General features: G+C 44.6%; 2 protein-coding genes across 3 annotated transcripts in view; one reads left to right on the top strand and one right to left on the bottom strand.

Moving 5' to 3' along the window:
- LOC128341535 (urotensin-2 receptor-like) overlaps positions 1-25,359 on the top strand; it is a 34,173-nt gene extending 8,814 nt beyond the window's left edge. For both annotated transcript variants that reach the window (XR_008314433.1, XM_053287788.1), the window contains exon 2: positions 23,857-25,359. The gene's annotated coding sequence lies outside the window, so the exon portion shown is untranslated. The remainder of the gene's footprint in view (positions 1-23,856) is intronic.
- OGFOD3 (2-oxoglutarate and iron dependent oxygenase domain containing 3) overlaps positions 19,018-26,712 on the bottom strand; it is a 101,832-nt gene continuing 94,137 nt past the window's right edge. The window contains exon 9 of the mRNA XM_053287789.1: positions 19,018-24,030. Within this exon, the coding sequence (XP_053143764.1) occupies positions 23,894-24,030 (137 nt within the window). The 3' untranslated portion in view covers positions 19,018-23,893. The remainder of the gene's footprint in view (positions 24,031-26,712) is intronic.

Raw genomic sequence — 26,712 nt, 5'->3', positions numbered from 1 at the left:
AAGGTGCCAGATCCCTAGCATCCTTTGCACCTGGTCAGCCTAGATTTCTCCAGAAGAGACTTATTTAGACCAGAATGTGGCAAACATAGATATAAACATCTGCCTCTGTGTTTGGAAAACATTTTCTTAATAATCTTCCTAGAACTTTCATATTCTTTTCCCCTCTAATAGCCTCTACTAACTTGTGTTTTTCATGCAGTTTTGCAAACTGTCAACTAATGCTATTAGTCCACTTGACAAAATGTAAACTTGTGGAAGTCATTAATGGCACATGGACAACCTAGGAAACAACAGTTCTCTTATAGTTTACCAAAGCTTCCCTGTCTAATCCTGGAGGTAGATTAATCTTACCTTAATGCTATTGTAAATTTCAGCAACAAAATAGGGGAGCAGCATTTATTTTCTCTGTCATTTACTGACAGGGAATACCCACTGAGCCCATTCACAAGAGTGGGTGGCGGGGGGGGGGGGGGAAGGCTGTGTGCCACTTAGGAACATAGGAAGCTGCCATATACTGAGTCAGACTATTGGTCTGTCTAGCCTGGTATTGTCTTCACAGACTGGCAGTGGCTTCTCCAAGGTTGCAGGAGGGAGTCTCTCTCAGCCCTATCTTGGAGATGTCAGGGAGGGAATTTGGAACCTTCTGCTCTTCCCAGAGCGGCTCCATTCGCTGAGGGGTATATCTTTCAGTGCTCACACATCAAGTCTCCCATTCATATGCAACCAGGATGGAGTCTGCTTAGGTAAGGGGACAAGTCATGCTTGCTACCAGAAGACCAGCTTTCCTCTAACTGCCCCCCTTACTGCCCCGCCCCACTTTTAGGAGTCTTTGGTGCACCGTCACACACCCTGACAATCTGTACTGCTCTGCTGCAGTGTGGAGCAACGGAGGCTGGGATGACACGACCTGGTCTCTGGGTCCCCCACAATACACTGCATGCCAAGTGCAGTGCATTGGGGGATTCCCAGAGGAGATAGGTGCTCTAGGCACTTGTCTCTGTGTTTCCTCAGGCTAAACATAGACTGAGGAGACACATGATCCTGGAGCCTGGGTTATCAATGTGCTGGCACCGTTAACCCAGGCTAAAAGCTGGGCTAGGCAGTGCTGTCCCGTCAAGATCGGGTCCGATCCAAGCAGTTCTTACGCACAGCCTAATCCAAGCTAGGCTTCCCTAGCCTGAGTTAGGCTGCACATGAGAACAGCCTCTTTAGGTCTTAAAGTTTAAGATGTGAACTGCAAAGGAAGTGATGCTAAAATTAAACTTTGAGTGTCTACCCTTGAGAGATTTTCCCCATATGCACTAGTGGTGTGCATGGAACTGGTGCCTGCCAGTTCAAAGGCGGGGGGTATAACTTTAAGGACTGGAGAGGGTACACTCCCCCCCCCCGCTGGCGTATCCCCGCTGGCACTCTCTTTAAAAATGGTCCAGCGGAGCGGCAGCGTACCTCATAGGAACATAGGAAGCTGCCATATACGGAGTCAGACCATAGGTCCATCTTCTTCGTGGCTTCTCCAAGGCTGCAGGCAGGAATCTCTCTCAGCCCTATCTTGGAGAAGCCAGGGAGGGAGCTTGAAACCTTCTGCTCTTCCCAGAGCGGCTCCCTCCCCTGAGGGGAATATCTTACAATGCTCTCACTTCTAGTCTCCCATTCATATGCAACCAGGGTGGACCCTGCTTAGCTAAGGGGACAAGTCATGCTTGCTACCACAAGACCAGCTCTCCTCTCCATGCACACACATGCCCAATGTGCAAGCAAGTGAACGCGATGCACACATGCTGGGTACTTCCAATCCAAAGAGGCAGGGAGGTACACTGCTGCCCCGCTGGACCATTTTTAAAGAGAGTGCTGGTGGGGAAAACATGGCGGGGGTGGGAGTGCATCCTCCCCAGTCCTTAAAGTTATCCCCCGCCCCCGCCGCTGCTTTCAAACCGGCAGAAACCTCCAGTCTTTTGGACCTGTTCAGAGGCATGTAAAAGGGCCTCCAAACAGCTTTGTGCACATCCCTAGTATGTGCAGCAAAGAGTGTAAGCCATGTTTTGCAGCCCTGCATGTTAATTTGGAAATTAGTTTTTTTTCCCTTTAATTGCAAGCTGTTAATTTTGTATTTGAAAATCATTAGGACTGCAGCTGTGCAGTTTCCCAGCAAAGTATGCTACAGAGCAATTGCTTTTCAAGCTAGGGAGCAGATGGAATGAAGTGTGATCTTACTGTGGAATGGGAGAGCTAAGCAGGGAAAGTGGTTGACATCCAGAATTACTCATGAGTAGTTCCACTGAAATCATTGTGCCAAATTAGTCATCACTAACTTTTCCCATTAATTTGAATTGGACTACTCATGAGTAATCTAGTCTGGTTTTGTACATATGCAAGTGTTACATCAAACCTGAGAACTGTCTCCAGTCCCAGTGCGGCCTAGATCTGTTTCATGAAATACATGAACTGAATTAGAAAGTTCCAGTGGCTAACATACTGCATAAGCTTCCATCTGCCTTATAACAAAGTGTGCATACAATTGCACAAGAGCACTCTTGTGCAAATGCACAAAATTGTGCAAACACAGTTGCACGATAGACAGCTATTATTTTCAATGGCTGTTTGAATAGATTTGCACAAGAGCACCCTTGCACGATTGTGCACATGCTTTGTTACTAGGCAAATTGAAGCTTGTGCTGTATGTCAACTTGTATTATCTTACAGTTTTTGAAGACCAATCCCTGAGAAGGATCCTGTGTCCTGTCAATCACTGCTTCTAGAATTTTGTACAGAAATGATACAGATTGTAACTAGGGATGTCAACCTTTCTATAGGCTGCTGTTGCTGTGCCTTTAATAACAGCTTGATGCACAGATGTTAACAGGTGACTGTGTTTAGCTTCATGTTGTCAAAAGTTTCACCTGCATATATCCGCATATGATGCTGCTGTTAAAGGCACAAAAGCAAGCCATGCTGGTTTTATCCTGGTCAGTTAGCAACCCTAATGACTACCTCCAATGTATCTTTTCATATATTTCATGAAACTAATCTGAGCTATGGCTGAGTTAATGGAGATGGTTCCCTTTGTTTGCTGTGACTTAAAGAATGGCAGGAAGGGCTGTCCTTAGGGCAGGGCAAGCAGGGTGACTGCTCCAGGCCTCGCTCTTTTAACCCCCATGAAAATTAACTGGAAAGGGTCCTGCACTGGCTGATTTGCCCCATACCCTGCACCCTGCCGGGGCTCTCTAAGGACAATTCTGCAGAAGCAAAATGAGTTCACCAAATCCATTATGAGGGGGGAAGTTTCAACTGTTTACAGAAATAGTGGAAAAGTTACAGAGTCTCTCGGACCTCAAATGATCTTCTGACAAGATGGGAGCACTGAAACTGTATTTGTTCCTTGGCCCCCAACAGTGGAACCCAGAAAAACCCTTCTGACTAAACTGAGCTAATCCCAGCTACAGCTCTAGGTTGGACCCTAGCATACAGTATCCAAGAGTCAGGTTCTGAGACATCTGTTGGACATATTGATCTTATTGATTACTCACCTTCAGTGTAACCTAACGTGGGCAGTTCAGTACTGCCCCACACTGCTGTGTGTGTCTAAACCCTGCCCATGCTGCTGCAGAACAATGCGGGTGGGGTTTAGACACATGCAGCAAGCAGCATGGGAAGTGGCATTAAGCTGGATTTGTGTTCAAGTGGATTTGTGTCCACTTGCCACTGGAGCATGTTTGATCCACTCCAGTGGCAAGAGACTATGTCAGACCTTTATATGACTACTTTGAGCTCTACAGCTCAGTCCTTTCTAGGAAAAGGTCACAGCCCAGCTCCTTCACAGATTCATTATCTGCAAAGGCTTTTTGTCGATCCATATACAATTATTTTAGAAAGGGCAGCTGGCTAGGTCAGGGAGGAGTTAATGCCTTAACATCAGGGGCGTAACTATAATAGGGCAAGGGGAGAGGGCTGCCCACTGCCTTGGAGGGGGGGACCCAGAGGCGTCACATGACCAACCCCCCCACCCCAGTTGCACTCCCGCCCGGGCTTCCTTCAGTTGTATCCATCCTCCGAAATTGATGTGAGTGTTAAGACCTGGAGCTACCAGAACAGCATGTCTTTCTCTAGTACCATGAAATGACTTGCATCGTCCACAATTTACAAAACCATTTGTTACCACTATTCAGCCTCATTAAAGATTTCTTTACTTCATGAGCTGAGCTTCAGTGGGGAGGGGCCATTTTAAAATCTTGTCTCTGGGCCCACTCCAACCTTGCTACGCCCCTGCTTAATGTTGTTAACTCATAGCACAGTCTCTCAGTGGTTACTATCTTGACATCTGCCTCAGATCTCCAGGGATCATCCCAAGGCTGTAGGCCTGAGTGCTGACGTTTGTAAAGTGAGGACTGTCTCCTGGGAATGTCGCTCATCCATTAGCTAATGAAGCAGGATGCTTTTAGAAGGGGATATTTCACAAGTGCTTCATTGCTTCCATGTCCGTTCAGGACTTGTGCAATGAAGAAAAGGGGAATGAGGGAGGAATTTACTTAGAAAACTTTTGTAGATCATGCTGGAACGTTGTTAGTGAAACCATAGGATCTGTGCTTTAGATCCAGGAAATCTCTCTGTGTACTCTTTTGTACCATTTAACACCCCTCCCCCCATTACATTTTTAATCTACATTTGCCCTTTAAACTAGTGTAGTGGAATTCGTTAACAGACAATTGACAGAGGGAGTGTAACTCTTTTGATCCTTTTGCGTCTCTCGGTGGCTTTTGATATCATTGACCATGGTATCCTTCTGGAATGCCTGAAGGGGTTGGGAAGGGGAGGCATTGCTTTGCAGTGGTTCCACTCATACCTCTTGGGCAGATTTCAGAGAGTGTTGCTTGGAGACTGTTTTTCTACAAAGCGAGAGCTTTTATATGGTGTTCCTCAGGGCTCCATTTTGTCTCCAATGCTTTTTAACATCTACATGAAACTTTGAGGCCACCTCCAGCCTCAAAGGCAGGCTGCCTCTGAGTACCAGTTGCAGGGGAGTAACAGCAGGAGAGAAGGCATGCCCTCAACTCCTGCCTGTGGGCTTCCAGCAGCATCTGGTGGGCCAGTGTGTGAAACAGGATGCTGGACTAGATGGGCCTTGGGCCCGATCCAGCTGGGCTGTTCTTATGACTGCCAATAGGTTCTTGGGCAAAATATGAAGTGCTGATTATTGCCTATAAAGCCCTTAAAAGCTTTGGCCCAAGATATTTAAGAGAAAGCCTTCTTCATTATGACCCCTGCTGCCTATTAAGACCATCAGAGGAGGTTCGTCTGAGGGTGCCACCAGCTTGTCTGGTGGCAACTCAAAGGCGAGCCTTCTCTGTAGTTGCCCCAGGGCTGTGGAATGCATTTCCTGCTGAGATTAGAGCTGCTGAGATTAGAGCTAGGGGTGTGCAATTCGGATTTTCGGTGTTTCGATTCGGATCCGAATCGAAACACCCCCGATTCATTTTGGATCCGAATCTGGCCCTTCCAAATCACCCCCGATTCGATTCGGATCCGAATTAATACAAATCTAAATCGATTCGGATTTTAAAAAACGGGTCCTGGGGCCAAAAGAGTGGGGTGGTGTGGTAGTGTCTAATGGGTGGAAGCTACCACCGAAATTGCAGAGGGATTGGGCAAAGGGCTGATTTTTGGTGAATTGTTGAAGTTTACGCGTCTTTAAGGTTTCCCCCCACTAGGTATAATGGAGGGTGTATCGCTTCACGTCAGGGGGAAAGGGGTGGCCTAGAGCAGTGTGGGGTTGGTGGTAGTGCAAGGTAGGGGCAAGGAAGCTACCTGAATTTTTTCAAAGGATTTGGGCAGAGGGCTGATTTTTGGTGAATTGTTGAAGTTTACGCATCTTTAAGGTTTTTCCTCATAAGGTATAATGGAGCTTTCAGCAGCCCCATAAGTGCACTTGGGGGGTGCTGGGGTGGCCCAGTGCGAGTGGTGGTGTAATGCACATAGGGTGCCAACCACGCCCATGGGTTTCTAACCCATGGGGTACAGGGTTCTGTTGTTTCTGAGGTGTTCTGAGTGTAGATTCTATGATAGCAAATTAGAGTGGATTCTTTGGTGTCCCATTGAAAATCTCATTTGCTATCATAGAATCCACACTCAGAACACCTCAGAAACAACAGAACCCTGTACGCCATGGGTTAGCAACCCATGGGGGTGGTTGGCACCATATGTGCTCTACACCACCACTCTCTCTGGGCCACCCCATCACCTCCCAAGTGCAGTTATGTGGCTGCTGAAACCTCCATTACACCTTATGAGGAAAAACCTTGAAGACCCAAAAACTTCAACAATTCACCAAAAATCAGCCCTTTGCCCAATCCCTCTGCAATTGGGATGGTAAACTCCACCCATTAGGCACTACCACCCCACCCCATTCTTCTGCCCCATGTCCCATGTTATGCCCCAAATCTGCCACAAAGACACTAAAACTTCAAATATTCACCAAAAATCAGCCCTTTGCCCAATCCCTCTGCTTCCTTTATAGTTTGCCCTTGATCTGGTGCCCACGTGCTGCTGACCTGACTTGGGGCTGCAAAAACTGACTTAGATTTTGTGCAGCAGCACCCCGAAGGGGGTGGGGGCAGGTTAAGATAAAGGAACAGATTCATGTTTGGATTAGTAACTCATTGAAGGACAGGAAACAGGGTAGGAATAAATGGACATAAGAAGTGGGGTCCCCCAGGGATCTGTACTGGGAACTGTGGTTTTTAATTTATTCATAAATTAACTAGACGTTGGGGTAAGTAGCAAGGTGGCCAAACTATTTAGGGTAGAAATCTAAAACAGATGGTGAGAAGCTCCAAAGGGATCTCTCCAAACTGGGGGAGTGGGCAACAAAATGGCAGATGTCTGATCTGTCGGTGTCTGACCAGGAAAGATATCTTGGGGTTGTGGTGGTCAGCTCATTGGAAGTGTTGACACAATGTGCGGCAGCTGTGAAAAAGGCCAATTCCATGCTTGGAATCATAAGGAAGGGTGTTGAGAATAAAACTGCTAATATAAGGAAACCTCTTCTGTGGGTTTACGTATCCATGGTTGGGTAAAAGACACCGACCTTGGCATACATGAGGGGCGGGATACACCGACCTCACATATCTGCAGGTTGGAGGTGGCCGGAAACGTTTCCCACTGCCATTTTGTTTCTTGGAGCCACAAAATAGCTTGTTTAAAACAAATCCCCCCGGCTGTTTTCAGCTGATATTTGGGCATTCCAGGGGCACAAAGCAATGAGGAAGGGGGGAGGAAAACATGGTTAGGAGCTTCCCCCTGCATTCCCCCCCAAAATTTGGCCAAAAATTGGATTTTTTTCAAATTTTCCCGGTGACCAGGAACCTAACCTCCAATTCCCCATAGCCTCTATATTCACGGTTTCCATTTCTGTGATACAACCACAGAACGGAGGCCCCATGAATATTGAGGTCCTCCTGTATCATAATCCTCTATAATAAAACCCTTAAGTGTGATCCCGTGCCACCCGTGTCTTTCTCGGCAGTTCTGGGCATGCGCAGAACCACCAAGAAAGATACGGCCGCCCAGACACGGGCGGCCATGTCGGCCAAATCGGCCCAAACAATTGCCGCCGCCGCCGCCCGCCCGCCCTCCCAGCTGCCCGAGTCCTCCTCACCCCCCCCCATGATTAAGGGCCAAATCGGCCCAAACAGTTGCCGCCGCCGCCGCCTGCCCAGCTGCCCGAGTCCTCCTCACCCTGTTAGGCCCGCGTCAGTTGGGCGATCAAAGACCATATTCTGAGAAGGAGAGAGGAGCTCGCAAACAGAGCTCCTCTCTGTGCAAAGCCTCTGCCCGAACTGCCGCTATGGACGCAAAGGACGCAACAGGCGTCCTTTGCGCCCAAAGCGCCAGTTCGGGCAGAGGCTTTGCAGAGAGAGGAGCTCTGTTTGCGAGCTCCTCTCTCCTTCTCAGAATATGGTCTTTGATCGCCCGACTGACACGGGCCGGGGTTGAGGAGGACTCGGGCAGCTGGGCGGGTGGGTGGGCGGCCACAGGAACTCCCAGGCAGAACTCTGGCGCTGTCCAGAGACGGAGGGAACGGGAGGTGGGGGGGGGGGAACGCTAGCGCCCATTATTGTAACGGGCTAAAAAACACTAGTACCCTTATAAAGACCTATGGTGTGACCATATTTGGAGTACTGTATACAGTTCTGGTCACCATACCTCAAAAAGGACATTATAGACCTGGAGAAGGTGCAGAAAAGGTAACCAAGATGATCAAGGGTCTAGAGCACCTTCCTTACATGGTAAGGCTACATCATCTGGCACTTTTTAGTTTAGACAAAAGACTGAGGGGAGACATGATAGAGGTCTACAAAATTGTGCATGGTGTGGAGAGAGAAAATTTTTTCTTCCTCTTGCATAACACTAGATCCAGGGGTCATCCTATGAAATTGGATGATTGCCAAGAAATTTAGGACCAACTAAAGGAAGTACTTTTTCTCACAACACACAATTAGCCTATGGAATTCTCTGCCACAAGTGGTGACAGCTAGCAGCATGGATGGCTTTAAGAAGGGTTTAGAGCAGTGGTTCTCAACGTGTGGGTCCCCAGATGTTGCTGAACTACAACTCCCAGCATCCCTAGCCCCATTGGCCTTTGGTTAAGGATGCTGGGAATTGTAGTTCAGCAACATCTGGGGACCCACACGTTGAGAACCACTGGTTTAGAGAAATTCATGGAAGATAAGTCTATCAATGGCTACTAGTCTTATAGCCACCTCCAGCCTCAAAAGCAAGATGCCTCTAATACCAGTTGCAGGGGAGCAACAACAGGAGGGCATGCCCTCAGCTATTGCCTATGAGCTTCCCAGATGCATCTGGTGGGCCACTGTGTGAAACAGGATGCTGGACTAGATAGGCCTTATCTAGCAGGGCTGTTCTTATGTGATGTCATGCACACTAGCTCTGTCCTACTCAAAATCCCATCCTTGCTACTAGCAAGTGCAAAGAGGCTCCGTGGCTCTGCCGTGCTGATTTTCCCATTGGGAATCAGCTTTACTGCACTGTCATAATTCTTAGCCACGGAGACTCTCCGTACTTGCTAGCAGCATGGACAGGCCTTTAAGTAGGTCAGAGCTGGTACTGCACCCCATCTATTGAGGGATTCTGCTCAGTATGTATATTAGTATCTGGTGTCTAGGGGCCCTTTCTTATGTTAAGTATGAACATTAGAAGAGAACTGCTGGATCAGATCAAAGGGCCTTCTAGTCCAGCATCTTGTTTCCCACAGCACCCAACCAACTGCTTCCAAGAAGCCCATAACCAGAGCATGAAGGCGGCATCAGCCCTCCTTTGATATTGCTCTTGGTCCCTAGACACTGATATTCAGTGGCATGCTGCATATCCATATGGCCACCATGACTGATAGCCATTCATAGATCCTTCCTCCATGAATTTGTCTAATTCCTTCTAAAGACATCCAAGCCAGTGACCATCTCTGCATTTTGTGGCAGTGACTTCCATAAATAATATAGGTGTTGTGTGAAGAAATTGTTTCTTTGGTCACTCTTGAATCTATTGCAGGTCACTCTTGAATCTATTGCAGGTCACTCAGTTCTAGTATTATGGGAGACAAAAAAAACCCCAAACACTTCCCTTTCTCCATGCCATGTGTAATGCTATAAACTATCAGGTTCCCCTCCTTAGTTGTCTGTATTTCCTCATAAAAGAAGGTGCCCCAACTCCCTGATCACTTTGGTTGCCCTTTTCTATACTTTTCCCAGCACTATGATGTTCTCTTTGAGACTGACCAACTGGTACTGTACCTGGTCTTGCAAATGCTCCCATACCATAGATCTGTACAAGAGTTGTACGACTCTTTGTACAGAGTTGTACAACATGGAAGTTGTTCAGGTTTTCGTAAATTACAAGGAGAAGAAAATGACGAGGAACAACTCCACCCTTGTTGCAATTTGATTCAGGGATAGTATGCATACATGGGTGAAGATATCAACCAGCATGGCGCCAGCATGGTGTAGTGGTTAGAGTGCTGGACTAGGACCGGGGAGACCCGAGTTCAAATCTCCATTCAGCCATGAGACTTGCTGGGTGATACTGGGCCAGTCACTTCTCTCTCAGCCCAACTTACTTCACAGGGTTGTTGTGAGGAGAAATCTAAGTATGTAGTACACCGCTCTGGGCTCCTTGGAGGAAAAGCGGGATATAAAATGTAATAAATAAAATAAAATAAACCTTAGCTTAGACAAATTAATGGAGAACAGGTCTATCAATGGCTGCTAGTCTGATGGCTATAGACCAGCTCCAGCCTCAGAGGCCAGATGGCTCTGAATACCAGTCGCAGGGGACCAACAGTAGGAGCGAGGGCATGCATATACCTCTTGCCTGTGGGCTTCCCAGTGGCATCTGGTGGGCCACTGTGGGAAACAGGATGCTGGACTAGATAGGCGTTGTGCGTGATCCAGCAGGGTTGTTCTTATGTAACCAGTTGCAAGGCCACTTCACCACCATGTTTTTCCCACAAGGGAAATGCACAAAACATGTACACAGTCACATGTGAAAATTGAATGAGTGTTTATTTTGTTGTGATTACATTTATATGGAAGCTTCTGCATGTGTTGAAAAAATTGGTTATCTGAAAAAATCATTAGGGAGAAGGTGACTATTTCAGGCCTAGACGATTGGTTGCCAAGTTGCAACTAGATTTTCAATGCTGGCACCTAGAGACTGAGCCATCTGAAGTCGGGGAGCTGGGGGGATGCTGAAATCCAAAAGATTTTAGTGATCTTTACTAGCAACAAGAGTCCGCAGAGGAGAGCACCTATAAGACCCTTGCAGTGGAGCATGGGAGCCCCCTGGCTCCTCTCTTTTCCCTTTTCTTTCACCATGCACTCTACTGACCACAGCTGCAACCAGCAGGCTTCCTCATTGTCTCTTCTGAAAGGAGGAAATAGCTGGGAAGCTGGCTGGTTGCAGTGGCAGGATGGAGCATAGGGAAAGGAGAGGTGCTTGCTGCTCTTGCAGCTTTGAGGTGCAGAGAAGCCCTGTCCACAACACATGACTTGCGGAAGCTCAAAGAACAAAATGCTTCAGGCTTTGCAAAGATCTCTCCCTCTCTGCCTCTCTAATGCCAGTTAGGGAGATATCTTTGCAAAGCCAGAAGCATTTTGTTCTTTGGGGCTCCACGGTTCACATGTTTTGGGCAGGGCTTCTCTGCATCTCGGTGATAATATTCTGTATCTCCAGCGATAATATTGAAGGGGTGTTCTGCCAGGCCTCCTTTGTTCCCAGGCATGGCCAAAGCTCACTGGGAAGGAAGGAGCCAACTCAACCCTCTCTTCCTCCAGCTTTGGAGGATGGCGATCATGACCCACTCTCTCCCCCACCCCTTCCACCACCCTGCTCACTGAAAGGAACAGCCGTGCAAGAGCCTTGGTGGTCTCTGATGAAGGTGGAAGGGAAGACAGGTTTGGAAAAGTGAGTATTGAGAGACTGAATAGTTTTGGAAAAGCAGCAGAGAACGTGTGTGTGTGTGAAAGGGCAAAGTGGGCTTCTTCTGGGCTGTGATCAAGTAGCTGAGGTGGCAGCAATGATGGCTCCAAGGTTGTTCGACAGCTTGATGATGATGATGATGATGATAATAGGATGGACAAAATGAGCTGCATAATTAATCTGTGTCTCTCCCCACCCCACTTCTCTGGCTAGGATTGATAACTCTGACAAGTTATTCCTGAATATCCCTCCCTCCATTTGTTTATTTGTCACATTTATATACCACCCTATATAAAATTTCTGGGCAGCTTACAGTCCAACCAAACAGTGACCAAAACCTAAAAATCATATAAAACAGATTAAAATTACCATAAAGAATTGTTTATGGACTTAAATTGTTTTTTTAATAACTTTTGAAAACACACCTGTTCTAACAGGTCCATTTTCCACAATACCAAGCCATTAACATCTTCAGGATTGCTTTTAATTTTTCCCAGAGACTCTAGGTCAATATCCACAGGGTTGGCAACCCACTTGTAGTAAATCTCTGTCATAGGCAAATGGTAGCAATTATGCTGTGTTTTTCAATAGGGGTGTCGTGCAACAAAGTGGGCCAGTTTGATCACGGGGTGGGCCGACCCCGGTGAAAGTTTGAGTGCCTGTAATAATAATAATAATAATAATAATAATAATAATAATAATTCAATTTCTATACCGCCCTTCCAAAAATGGCTCAGGGCGGTTTACAAAGAGAAATAACAGATAAGATGGCTCCCTGTCCTCAAAGGGCTCACATTCTAAAAAGAAACATAAGACACACACCAGCAACAGTCACTGGAAGTACTGTGCTGGGGGTGGATAGGGCCAGTTACTCTCCCCCTGCTAAATAAAGAGAATCACCACGGTAAAAGGTGCCTCTTTGCCCAGTTAGCAAAGTGAGGTTTTCCCTTTGCTTCCAAGGGTAAGGCAGTGGGGGAGTGGTGAGAGAGAGGTGCCTTTAAAACTGAAAGAGAAGGTACTTCCTGGCAGCCTGCACAGTACTCCTCCCACTGTCTCAGTGGCAGGAGCATGCGCAGAGGCCTTTTCCCCAAACCCCCATAGGATCCTATGGGGGCTTGGGGAAAAGGTTAAAACTTTGTTCAAGATTGCCTGTTTGCCCATTTATTTCATGGCTTGGGTGGTAGGTAGCACTGATCATGCCCTATCCCATAACCCACTTTGGTATCAGCTATCCATGGGGAACAATGGGGTTTTTCGAGTTTTTCCACTGTTCCCAATGGCTGAAACACTGAGTTTTGTTCCGTCGAAACAACATTTCAGCCATCTACATTTTGTTTCAAGCTTGAAATAAACGCAAAATCTGTTTCATGCACATCCCTAATTGCTACCTATAGGGTACCTAAGCTGAAGATTTGCAGCAGAAGGGGTACACTTGTTAAAGGTTGGGAACACCTGATCTATTGGTTGAAGGTGCATAATTTCAAGCACTGTTATCATGCTATCCTGTTCTAGGCCAAATTGGGAACCCACTGGCCCCTGCAGAGGCCATTGTGTGTGCTGCTGCCGCTGGGTAAAGGTGGGGGGGAGAGCGCCGTGCAGGCCTCCCAGTAAGCACCTTCTCTTTCACTTTTAAAGGCACCTCTGTCTTGCCGCTGCCCACTGCCTTTTATTACAAAAGGGAATCCTCAATGGATTCCCCTTTACAGGCACACAAACTGGTTCAGTCAGATGGACTGGGCCAGCTCACTGGTTCAACCGAACCGGTTTGTGGACCACAATCCAGTCTTAATCACACAAACAAATTCTGCACACACCCCTATTTTTCAACACTCAGGTTAGCCTTAAAAGGCTATGGGGAAGCAAATTTGGCTGAAGTTGGAGGAAGGGGACATGTGGATTTCTTTAATGCCATCCCCACCTTTTGTCCTATAATCTGAACACTGGTTTAGCTGCTAGAATGTAATGCATTGGTAATTTGGGTTCTTCTCACTATTAATAAAGTAATAAGGAGAGCCCTACCATATTAGACCAAAGACCCTGCTAATTCTGCATCATGATTCAGAATTCAGACCAAAGGCCCTGCTAATTCTGCATCATGATCATGAGAGCAGATATTCAGATGTCTCTATGAAACCTATGAACAGGGCATGGTGGCGGTGCCTCTTGACTGATTCCTCACCCTATCAAACTGGCATTTGTCTGGGAAATGAACCTGACTCCAACATTTACACTGGCTCCTAGATCCAAAGGAAATTTGTCAAGGCTTGGACTACTTGCATGCAGAAGTCAGCTCTGTGAACACATGAAGAAAGTTAAGATCTGAAGTGGGAAAGCTGCCAAAACAGGCAGTTCTTCAGTTTGAACAACCTTGAATTCTCATAGTGATGCAAATCTGTATCAGACATCTAAGCAGCAAATTATCAATGGTTACCAAATAACTGAATAGAATAGAATGTAGATCTCTAGAGAATCAGAAATTATGAAGTATTCAAAGAAAAATATTCACCATTGTTCTTTCATAAATTCACCAGTCATTTTCCTCTTTTGTATGTTGCCATGACTGCATCAGGAGATAATTTTGGTGTGTCAGTTTCACATAGTGAATATTTATGAGTAGGTAAAGTCCCATCAGATTTGGCAGAGGGACATAGAGGCTTCTTCAGCTCACATCCCTTCATCAAAAGAAGAACCTTGCTTCACCTACTGCAGTAACCTTAGTTGTGAATGAAAACCTGATGGTGAGAACATGAGTGAGGTATTTCACCTTTTACCCATCCTTGTACGTCACTGAGGCCACTGCCATGAGTAAGCAAAGAGCAGGGCCAACCTGCCTTTCCAAATCTGGACTGATCCATTACTTTAAAAGGGCTATACAGAAGGTTGCAAGTATCCCCTCTCCTTTTGTAAGCTAAAGGATTCATTCAAGGAGGAGGCCATGTTTCCTCCTGAATCAAGGCAAGTCCCTGGGTTTGTGGTGGTAAAGCAGGGAGCTTTAGATATATACTTTCCTCTTCCCGGATAATAGATTTGCCACTTAATATCAGGAAATATCAAGTCCCAAATTTGGGAATTCCATTTTGTGAATATTCTGAATCTGTCTGGGGATAGTGAAGATGCTTCCTCCAGATGTCTACTTGCCCCTTGAGATCTTCCTGGGAGGCCCTCTTGCATGTTCCGTTCCCTTCAGATGCTCAGCTGGTGGAGATGTGTGAAGAGGTCTTCTCTGTGGTGGCACTATCATACAGAGCAAACTGCCACATGAGGTGAGACTGGCTCCCTCCTTGCAGTGGGAATTAAAGATGCTGCTGTTCCACAGCAGGTGTTCTCTGCTCTCCTTTAAGTGATGGTTTTAGTTCTCTTTTGTTACTCTTTTGTGTAGACTGAGAGCCACATGGGCCCTTTGTGGAAGAGAAAAGCAGGATAAAGATCTTAACACAATTGTGCTAATTGTTTTATTATCCAAATGAGCATTTTTCTCAGGTTTCTGCCCACCCCCACTCCCACAGCAAGTACCACAAAAAACTGTAATAGTAGTAAAGCATGGTGTCTTATCACCTGCAAAGGGTGGTGTCTCATCTGTTTTATTTTTCTTTCTTCTCAGACCACAGCAAAACAGGTTGGGGAAGGATGTGGCAAGTTGCCTCTACAACTGTGCCGTACAGCTCCACCTATATATAACTCTACATCTGCTCTTCCAATAATGTGAAAGTAGTAGTTCAAAGCTGAGGCAGCTCCTTGTTTATCTTCCAAAACCTGATCCCTTAACAGTTATGTACTAAAAAACCTAAGCACCTTTCCTTAGCTTTTACACTCAAGCCTTGGAAGGAACTGCTCATAAATAGCACAAGATAGATGTAGGCTGTAACTAATAGGCCATGAGTCCATTGAACTCAGTAAAATTATGGGCAAAGATGCTTAAGAGTGCACGGTTAGACTGCAGTCTGACATATACCAACTTGGCAGGGATTTCAAAGGGGTTTAATTCATTGAAGTGGAACTTGTTTCTAAACAAGTATAGAAAGGATTTGAGTATAAGACACCTAACTCCCCACAGTGTGTTAGGATAGAGATAGTAAGGGTATTCACACGACCTACAGGGGAGCAGGGTTTCACCTATCTTTCCCCCAGACAATAAAGCTAAGGTTGGTGGAGCATGGACCACACTCCCAGAAAATCTGGGCTGCACAGATCTCTGGAGGCTGAAATTATGTGTCCTGGCCTCCAGATATCCCACAATGTTCCGCATGATGAGCATGGTGTATTGGGAGATCCCCCTGTGAGATGAGCATTCTGGGTGCAAGCAGCCCGAGCACACACATGATCCTGGAGCTGGGTTTAAGGGTGCCTTGTGCCCTTAAACTCAGCTAAAGGCTGGGCTTCCAAGTGGGGTTAGGCAGGCTGGCAGTGCCAGAATTCACGCAGATCCCAGCTCTGCACATGAACAGACTGGACTGCCCTAGCCTGAATTAGGCTGCTCATGAGAATAGTCTTTATGGCTGCAATCTGTTGCACACTTACCTAATAGTCAGGTCCACCGAATTCAGTGGGATATGCTTCTGAGTAAACTATATAATTGGATTTAGAGAGGCCTAGTATGAAAGAAAACTTTCTTGGATGTCAGTATATTTCTGAATGCACATCATGTTACAGAATATTGGCAAAAGTTAATGTTTGAAAACTGGGCTGCGAAAAAGATTAAGCAGTCATTTGATTTCTCGTCCCTTGTAAAGATAAATATCAGGCAATGAAATATGTGAAGTAATAATGAAGAAATAGGCCATCGCGTATTTTTATCACTGCTAAATTCTACACTCAGTTTCCCCCACAAAAGATTAAGAAGCAGGACTTCCAAAATACTTACGCCTTGGAACCAAGGCTTAATTTTACAGTTTAAGTTCAGTTCTTAACACAAATCTTATTTTTATCAATTTAAAGCATTTTAATGAGGTTCAACTCACAACATAAAAGTAAAGATCCCCAAACAAAAATATCACCCAAGAACACACTAAACAAACTAGCCATTTTGACATAGCAAACTAATTTTAAAAGGTTCAGACACTATAAGCTTGCTTATAGCAAGCAAATAAGCCCGCTAACTAGCCAATATTTTATCCTCTCAGCCAGTTGCAAGAATTGTAGGGTCAAAGCTAGAAAACAGTCCAACCAGCTATTCCTACTGTTAGTGTAAGTGTTTTTAGTAAATGCTTGTTTAGTATCATCACAAGGGGTTGGTTGCAACTTGCATTTGTAGTATAAGGATTCATGTTATGAAAGGTGAATGCACACACACACACACACACACACACAGCAATCATATCTATCCCTTCCTTAAAATGATCACAATAATTTGGCACTATTTTGGCTGGCCCTACTTTGCATTATGTTTTTCACAAAACTACAGATGGTTCATTTTGAGTTCCCACCTACTGGGCAGAAAAGCCAGCCAGTCGTGAATAGTGTCCGACTTTCTCCCCACAGTCAAGTTACTGCCTACAATCTCACGCCAAACCACATCTTAACAATGCAGCATCTGTAGAGCCACTGCCATCCTTGACAGCCAGGTGAGGTGCAGAGAATGCTTTTCTAAAGCACATTCAGACAATCTCCAGGTAACACAGTACAGGAAGTATTCCCTTCACAAAGGAAAAACATGCTGCACATGTTCAAGAAAGGGACTAGATGCCTTGTTCTTGAAAGACTCTTGCCTTGGGAAGAAAGGCGCTTGTCACACCTCTCTCCCTCTCTCTCTCTCTCACACACACACACACCACACACACACACACACACACACACACACACACACACACCCCTACCTACCTACCTCTCTAGGTCCTATGGTTTTTAGAACATAAATAAAAGATGGCAGCCCTAAGAATGAACAATCTGTAAGCAAACAAAATGGCATGATATCCTCCAAATCACAATAAGACTCAAAGACTTTTTAACAGAACTTTCCCCTCCTCTTACCTTTTCACCTTCGATCTTCTCCCAGTCCCTTCTAATTTCCTTTACTATCTGGTGAAATAAAAGGTATTCTTTCCTCCAGGCAAAGGGAAAGAGACTAGCCATCAAAGGGAAACATTATCATGCTGCATCAAATATTATTACGCTGTCTGAATTTGATGTGTAGTTCCTATACTATATTCTGAAGCCGGGATAACTTCTCTCCATCTAAGATTCTGGCCAATTAAGATCAAAACCTATAATTGATAAGGGGGGTACAGAAATGTCTCTTTCAATTATAAGCAAAGCTGGGGCGGGGATGGGCGGTGAAAGCATGCTATCACTGCTTCCTTTACACCTCAGCCATAACAGTGACTTCTATTCACAGGCTGGAGTATTTGATGGATAGAACAGGCTGACATTTTACTGAACTGGGCAGAATGCTGGAGTCCAATTTGCACTTATATCTCCAAAACTATAAAGGCCAGACAAAGCTAATATGAGTTTTTATCATATATTGATGTAAAGCACCCTGAGCCATTTTTGGAAGGCACAAACAAACAACAATATTAATCCTTCTGTATGCAAAAAATGCAAAGGAGGAATCCCATTAATTACTCCGTAGGAGGAGGAGTTCTGGCAGGAGCTATCATACAGGGGTGACAAAACTTGTACTCTCAAGTGCAGAAGCTGCATCTCTTCTGTTAAAACAAGTAAAGGCGTTCTGTCCTCCTTTTTATCTGCCTGGTTATCCAGTGTGTCTTGTATCTTACAGGGATGGGGTAGGGAGGGCAGGTACTGATCTTTAAGTCAAGGCCCAACCGTCTTCTGGAATGAAGACTCAAGCCCCGTTCAGACATTATTTAATGGACAATGTACTCACGCACAGCCTCCGCTAATGATTTCCCTGGCACATCCCTCAGGATTAAAGCGTTCATCTGTAAGCGTGATGGCGAGTGCTCCCATGACTGGGAGGCTTGGGCATCTGGTCCTCCTGATCATGGAAGCCCCCACCATCACACTTACAGTGTTAAGTCTCTTCAGATGAATGCTGTAAGCTTGAGGGACATGCCAGGGAAAATCAGTGATGGATGCGATGGGCAGGACTTCCAGTTTATTTGCAAGTACAGCCTCTTTTAAGTAACGTCTGAACAAGGCTTAAGGCTTTAAAAGTTCCAGACCCTCACCACAACTTAAAATTACAGATTAGCTTTTAAAGAGACGAAAGTTTGGGCGGTATAGAAGTTTAATAAATAAAAATAAATAAACAAACAAACAAATAAAAATCACCAGGAAAACATTTTACATTTCACAAACCATTCAATGCCCATTACCATCAAACTGGATATTAATGGTGTAACCTACATGGTCGCCAGGAGTCGACACCAACTTGACGGTACAACTTTACCTTTACCTGTGCTTTACTAGGCAAAATGAATAAAATATAATTTTTACATGAGTGAGGGGAGTTGAAATATTCCTCTCCCCCACCTTACCTCTTCATGCTTTGGTGTTTGGGACTGTTTTCTTACTAGCCTGGTTCATTTCTGATATCAGAGCTGGCTGGAGAGAAAAGTGCCCACAGTGGGAGAGGTTTATTTATTTTATTATTTATTTATTATTTATTATTAAACATTTTATACCGCCCGTCCAAAAGGCTCAGGGCGGTTTACATTAAAACACCATTAAAATCAATTAATAATTAAACAAATTATAAAGCATAAAACAATGACTAACAATTAAAAACATAAAACAACAATTAAATCATCAGAACAATTTAAAAACAAGCTTTAAAAAGCTGGGAAAGCCTGGTTGAAGATATGTGTTTTCAGGTGTTTTCTGAAAATTGCCAGAGATAGGGAGGATCGTATCTCAGCAGGGAGCGCATTCCACAATCTCGGGGCAGCAGCCGAGAAGGTTAGCTCTTCCCTCTCATACATATATAGTTTGGTCCTTCATCCTTTGCTTTTGCTGCACTGGCCCTCTGAACTTCCTTGCTATGTTTGAAAACAATGTGGGCAAAACGTTATCGGCCATGTTAGATTCTATACTTTGCTTTTCTAGCAGGACCAGTGTTCCTTCTAATTTTTTCCATCTGTGCGCAGAATGAAGTTTGTGGCAGTATCAAGGCAGTGTGTGCACACGTACATTCAGAATGCAACCTTCCTGATTCAACTTGAGCAGGATCTAAAATCAACTGAGTGGACACGCGCACACACATGCACGCCTTAGAGGGAACACTGAGGAGGACCTTTTCTTCCTTTAGTGAATTCAGACAGCATGAAAGATTCGGATTTGTTCCCCTGTTGCAGTTTTGTAGCTGTGAAGCTTCGTTATTTACAGTACGAAAAACCCCTTGGGCAAAAAGTGACTGACGATGCTTTATCACAGCAAAATCCATTAAAAATGCATTTTTAATTCCCTTAAACCAAAGCACTTCAAGGCTGACCCAGCAGTAAGTCACCCACTCAGTCATTACTGACAGCTAGCTACAATTCCAAGTGGATTCTTAAAACAGTTTGAGATATCAGCATTTCTTGCACTTTAACTCCAAAGCAGAACAGGTTTTCTCCTGTTCAGATTCTTACAAATCCCCAGATGTTCTGGAATAAGTTAATCTAGGGATCCTCAACGTTGGGCCCCCAGATGTTAGTGGACTTCAGCTCCCATAATCCCAAGCCCCAGTGGCCTTTGGTTGGGGATTATGGGAGTTGAAGTCCACTAACATCTGGGGGCCCAACGTTGAGGATCCCTGAGTTAATCCATATTCCAAAATACTTTGCTCTGTGCATGTTTACATGCCAGCTTGAATAGTCCATCACGCTTGTTTCCTTTCGGTCAGGCTATGGTTTACAGAATATTTAAACCAGATTATTAAAGCCAATTCTAAACACCATCGGAATTTCAGCAATATTATAATTTTAACTCCAGATAAGCTATTTTTTATTTATCTGAAAAAGGAAAATATCTGATTAAAAAAAAATGATTTCCCAGAATCTTAAATACAACAAACAAATGGCTGGTGAAAGGTGGGGGGAGCTACTGATGAAACACATTTGCTTCCTTCACTCTATTCTAAAGCATCCATTAAGCATCAAGATAAAACACTTAAGGTAACACAACTGTTTAAGTAGTTGATTATGATTTGTACATCCTCAAGGATTTTATATCAATGGAGCTTGGATGGTATTAACAAGAATGGCAGTTACGACACCAGTTATTTGTTCTTTCTATTGAGCTACATTAAATACCATTATAGAAAACACTTTCCTAATTAGTATTTATGAGTGCAGAATGTGTGGGAGTGTCAAATACAAAGCTTTATACCCTTTAGAAAATATGAAATCTTTCAAAATATTGAACGTTATTTCCCTTTTATTCAGAAATTCTGAAGCAAAGCAAGTCATAGAATAGGAGGAAAATATTCAAAGGTGCATAGAAGACTGATTGCGTTTTTAGGAAGTTATTCAACACTTTTCAAATTTGCTGCTGTTTCCCTAAAGATACTATCTTTTTCTTCATGGAAGAAGTTGCAAAAAGTAATACCCTTGAAAAGAGCAGCAAACTTGAAGTGCATAGAGTAACTTTCTTAAAATAAATCACTTTGCTACAGGATGTTTGGTTTTCCTCTTATTTTTCTGTGCATTAGTGCAGCAATCATTTCTGCAATTTCTCAATTCAGTCAAAAAAATACCAGAATTTAGCATTTATTCCAGTCCTATAAATATTTACAGGATCAGGGTAAGAAGGATCACAATATGGTTTGTATCTTGATTTACTTCATGCAGTTGTGTGGCAGTAAACTTATTCCGTGTCTTATAGGCAACTATGCTCCTTATTTGCATCTATTCTTTCCTTCTAAGTGCTTTTTCGTTCAGAAAGAAAAGACAGTTCCTCCAAAATATACGTCTGCTTCTTCCGTCTCTGATCCAGAAATACTTGAAGTAAGGGCAAGCATCCTGAATTGTGCATAGCAGGCAGTGTTGGATGGATTTAACACACTTCAGTTTGAGATGCATTCAGCATCTTATAATCCTGAGCACTTGTTTGCAAAAAAGTGCCCGATCTTTTTCATTATATGTCATAAACATAACCATGCCATTTGACACAAAATTCACAAAACCTTTAATTGGGGCGTGGAAGGAGGCAGGATAGCTCCTACCTTCCCCCCAGATGATCGCTGTGCTGCTCCTGGCTGCACAGCTCACATACCCACACAAGCGGCTCTGCTGGGAGCTGCGTGGCCATCTGGAGGCAGGGGAAATTATTATTATTATTATTTTATACTGCCCTTCCAAAAATGGCTCAGGGCAGTTTACACAGAGAAATAACAAGCAAATAAGATGGATCCCTGCCCCCAAAGGGCTCACAATCTAAAAAGAAACACGAGATAGATACCAGCAACAGTCACTGGAGGAAGTACTGTGCTGGGGGTGGACAGGACCAGTTACCCCCCCCCCGCTAAATAAAGAGAATCATCACAGTAAAAGCTGCCTCTTTGCCCAGTTAGCAAGGGCAGCCCGGCCTCCAGAAATCGCGCAAGGCACTGTGCAAGGGCACACTCACATCCTTTTACCTGGGGAAAAGCCTGGGTAAAAACCTCAGGCCCCCCAGAGGGGCAGCGCCGGAATTGGCCACAATCCTGGCACTTCACACAAGCAGCCCTACCTTAGTGTTATGCAACAAGCGCATGTCCTCTGTGATAAAAGAGAGCCAGCATGGTGTAGAGGTTAGAATGCTGGACTAGGACCGGGGAGACCCGAGTTCAAATCCCCATTCAGCCATGAAACTAGCTGGGTGACTCTGGGCCAGTCACTTCTCTCTCAGCCTAGCCTACTTCACAGGGTTGTTGTGAAAGAGAAACTCAAGTATGTAGTACACCACTCTGGGCTCCTTGGAGGAAAAGCGGGATATAAATGTAAATAAATAAATTAATATTAATATTAATAATAATAATAAATGTACTTCATAGTATAGTGACAGGATGCACAGTGAGGCTTCCAATTTATAGAAACTGAACAAAGAGGCACCTTTTAAAAGTGGTGATTCTCTTTATTTAGAAGCAACTGGCCTTATCAAATCCTAGCACAGCATCCCTCCAGTGGCTGTTGCTGGTGTCTCTCTTATTTATTTATTTTAGATTGTGAGCACTTTGGTGACTTGGAGCCATTTTGTTTGTTTGTTTATATCTATGTAAAACCACTTTGGGAACTTTTGTGGAAAAGTGGCATATATGTATCCATAGTATAAAATTTTCTCACACAATTAACATGATTTTTCAGAGTTGTAGGCTTCTAAATTTTGACCTCAAGGAATGTAATATGTAGACTCTCTTCACCTTGGTTTAACACAATACTTCTTGAAATACTTCAAGACCTGCAGTGGAATGTGACTCAAATCATTTTGGTTTCATTGGCAATGATGTTTCATTTGTAAAGTTTTTCTTAAATTCAACCCATTTCTTATTCACATGAGGAAAACTTGGCTCTTCATTGAACGTATTTTCAAATATGCCTTGGATGAATAACCAATGCAATCAAGTTAAAGAGTTCATTCTAAAGCAAGCTTTAATGGATTCTGAGATCACTGGAATATTTCAAATCTAAGATGTGCTCAGAATCAAAGGAGACAGCTTTTTGCAAGCACACTATGACTAGCCAGAGTGCTGCTGACCCACAATTAAGCAGGTTATTCAGTAGTTTTATCCTGAACACTCTTATTTTCTTCAGCCATATGAGATCATCTCACTATATAGAGTTTTATAGAGGAACTACACTCAATTCCAGTAGTTAAAGCACATGTTTTAAGGAGAAATTACATTGCAATGTTTAAGCAAAAACATATATGGATAATGCCCACAAAGTTATATGGTCTAAGTTTATGTATAAACAGAGTGTTTTCATTCTGGTTTGTGTAAATGTGCAGATGCTCAAGACTATGAATTGGTTACCCCTATTTTTTAGGATTTACATATCACAGCAGAAAGGAGGAGTGGGGGTGAGATGAGGAGAAAGGCCTGGAAAGATTACTACAGAGCGCTCTAAATCTTCCTATACTATATATTCCTGAGTGTTCATTTGCCTACAAAGGGTATAGTGTTTCATGGGTTACTGCAAATGATGTTTTGGTAACAACAACTGAAGGGACTAAAGGGACTAATATGTTGGTCTCCAGTATTAGAGGAATAACCCTCTATATGACCAGTTCTGGAGGGCCCTTAAATGCTGGAGGGTGGGAAGCAGCACTTTTGCTATTGCCTTACAAAAGCAAACTTACAGGAGACCTAGAAAGACGATTCTTAAGGCACTGTTTGCAACACTTAAGAGGGAGACGAGTGTGTGAAATAGCTTATGATTATATTAAATTAAGTTCAGAAGAGTGGGAATTGAATTTACATGGGAAGTTAATCTTTCTCTCTTTCCCATACAGGACTTCTCTTGTCAAATCCATCAGGCCACCTGTCCCATTATGTTAAAACTGGATCCCCAATACCATGGTCAGGATTACAGGTGAAGGAAATTGTGATGGCATAGCGGGTGCCCCAATGGACCTTTTCCACACGATGGAGGTTTTCAGAGCCAGAAGTGAAGAAGGAAACCCGGCCTGTAAAACAAGAATGTACAATCAGTAGGTGGACAGGATACACACCATTTGTCTGAGTGCTGGCTTTTGAGGTTCTATAACAGAATCCCATCAGCTTCTGTTCTTGAACTTCATGGATCTATCCTGGGACATTTACACACCTAAGATTCAAATGCTATCAGAAAGATTGGTACTCAGGACTTGAAGACCAAAATGATACTACTGCAAACTCATGGGTAGCAATATGAGAGCTTGATAAATATGGTTAATCTTTTTTTTTTTTTTAAGTACCCACACTTTGTACTGGAGGACAAAACAATGGATTTTAGCAAATGTGTAGAGAAGCCCCCAGAAAGCACAGTTCTAGTAAACAGTGCTGCTGTAGAGATAATAGTACCATTCCTGATGAAGAGCTCTGTGCCTTTTGGGGAACAAAACCCTCCAAACCACAAAGAAAAACTTTGGTTTCATCTCCCATCAGCTTCTGTTCTTGAACTTCATGGATCAAACCTGCTTGACAACTGCTTCAATAAGCAGGGAGTACTATTCCCCACTCCAGGAAGCAGTACTCACAAACACTGTCAATAGTGTTCACAAAGATGCAGAAAGAACCTGTAGTAAGGCAACACACACATATGGTAGGGTATTCATTCCTTCACTATCAGAATAAACCCATAACTGTGTACTATGGGGTGCCTAAAGCTTATTTGTTGCATAAAATGCAGAGCATATAAAGAAGCTGCCCTAGCACATTGCATAATTCACAATAATGGTCTGTCAGACAAACAGCCCTAATACCCTGGGCTGTTCCTCCTCCCTCCTGCCCCTGGGAATCTTGTGAGAGCACAACATCCTAAAGGAGAGAGCAGAAAGAAGAAGCCTGCACGCAGACTGTTGTACCAACCCAAATCAGCCACTATACTGATGCACATGAATGCCAGAAAAGTTATTCATGAGTATAGAAGGTCCACCTCCTGTTATGAAACCCAGAAGAGCTTGCTTTGCACATGACTTATTGGACTAGCTTTGCCGAGTACACAAGCACTTTTAAAAGACTGAAATATAAACAAGGGCACTGTCCTGAAGTCTTTAGGTTTATACACCAAGTTCTGCCTTGACTTAAAACTGTTCTACAAGATGACAAGGGAATGCAGCACATGTGCACTTTTCTAGGCAGAATCTTCTCAGGTGTCACGTTCTCCTGAACAAAATGCACTATATGATGATAATATATCCAGTGAAAATCACGAGTGTAGTGAATGTACATCTGTATTCAAGATGTTGTTATTTCATGTGCTATTTGAAACACCCAGCAAACATGAAATAAAGAGCCACCATATTTGAACTTGGGATGTTGTTGCTGTTTCACACACTTGATCTCACAGAACAAATTGGAACAACATAGACAATGATGAAGAACTAATGTTTGTTTCAGGTGTTGAGATTTGAATTCTTGAGGCTGACGATAAGCTTAAGTCTAGTTCATACAACCAACTAGGGTAATGGTGGGGAGGGAAGTGGAGCACAGACATCTAGTATTTCATATTTTCATATTTATTCATTCATTCATTCATTCATTTTATTCAATTTCTATACCACCCTTCCAAAAATGGCTAAGGGTGGTTTACACAGAGAAATAATAAATAAACTAGCTGACCCCGCACAGAGCATCTGTGCAGTTGTGTACTGAGCCTGTGACATGCCCCCACAGCTCACTCGCTCGCCCTCCCCCCCGCAGCTCGCTCGCACGCCCTCCCCCCCACAGCTCGCTCGCTCTCCCCCCCGCAGATTGCTCACTCGCCCTCCCCCTGCTGCAGCTCTCCCCATTGGGCCGGCCAGGGCCAGGCCATCCCACCACCGCCTCCCACCTTCTCCTCCCAGCTGGTAGGGCTTTGCCTGCCGTCTGCCCACCTCCTCACCACCGCCTCCTCTTCCTGGCCTGCGGGGCTTTGCCTGCCGTCCACCCACCTCTTTTGGCCGGAGGGGCTTTGCCTGCCAGCCCTCCACCTCTGCATCTTGACCGCAGCCATTCTTTCTCTCCGCTTCAATGCTGGAACTCTTGCACGCTCTAGAGCATCTGTGCGTTAGTACTTGATTGCTCCCCTCACCTCAGAGATCTCCACACCCTCACCTGGTCTGCACTGCTGCTTCTCCTCCATCCCATTGCTTCCATCCCCCTCACCCCTCTTGGTCGCAGCCACAGCATTGCTGCTGCCTACTGGCCAAGCTGCAGCCCCCTATCCCCAGAGACCTCCCCACCCTCACCTGCTTCCCGCTCCTGCTCCTCCCTTCAGGAGCAGCAGCAGTGGTTGCCCAGGTAGTTCCTTGCTGCTGCCACCACCATGGCCGCTCGTTCCCCTCAGGCCGCTGACAGGCCCAGGCCCATCCCTTGCCTGACTGCCTCCCTCTTACAATGGCCTCAGTAGCCCCAAACAGCAGCAGTGGTTGCCAGGCTCAAGCCCGTTCCTTGCCCTTCCTTCTGTCTCTCTTCCCCCTCCCTTCTTTTTCTCTTTCTCTCTCCTCCACTCGCTTTTCCCCACTCTTTCTTCCCCCTCCCTTCATGTTTTTTCTCCCTCCCTCCCTGAGTTAACAGATTTTGTTCATTTACACAACGGCATCCTCCTTCTCCTGAAGGGGCTCTTTCCTCCCTCAGGACCCGTCTTTTTGCAGAGCCCTGCCTGCTCTCCTTTTCTATCCAGAACA

This window comes from Hemicordylus capensis, chromosome 2 (genome assembly GCF_027244095.1).
Source record: "Hemicordylus capensis ecotype Gifberg chromosome 2, rHemCap1.1.pri, whole genome shotgun sequence".
Taxonomy (NCBI): Eukaryota; Metazoa; Chordata; class Lepidosauria; order Squamata; family Cordylidae; genus Hemicordylus; species Hemicordylus capensis.
This window is presented reverse-complemented; position numbering and strand designations above follow the sequence as displayed.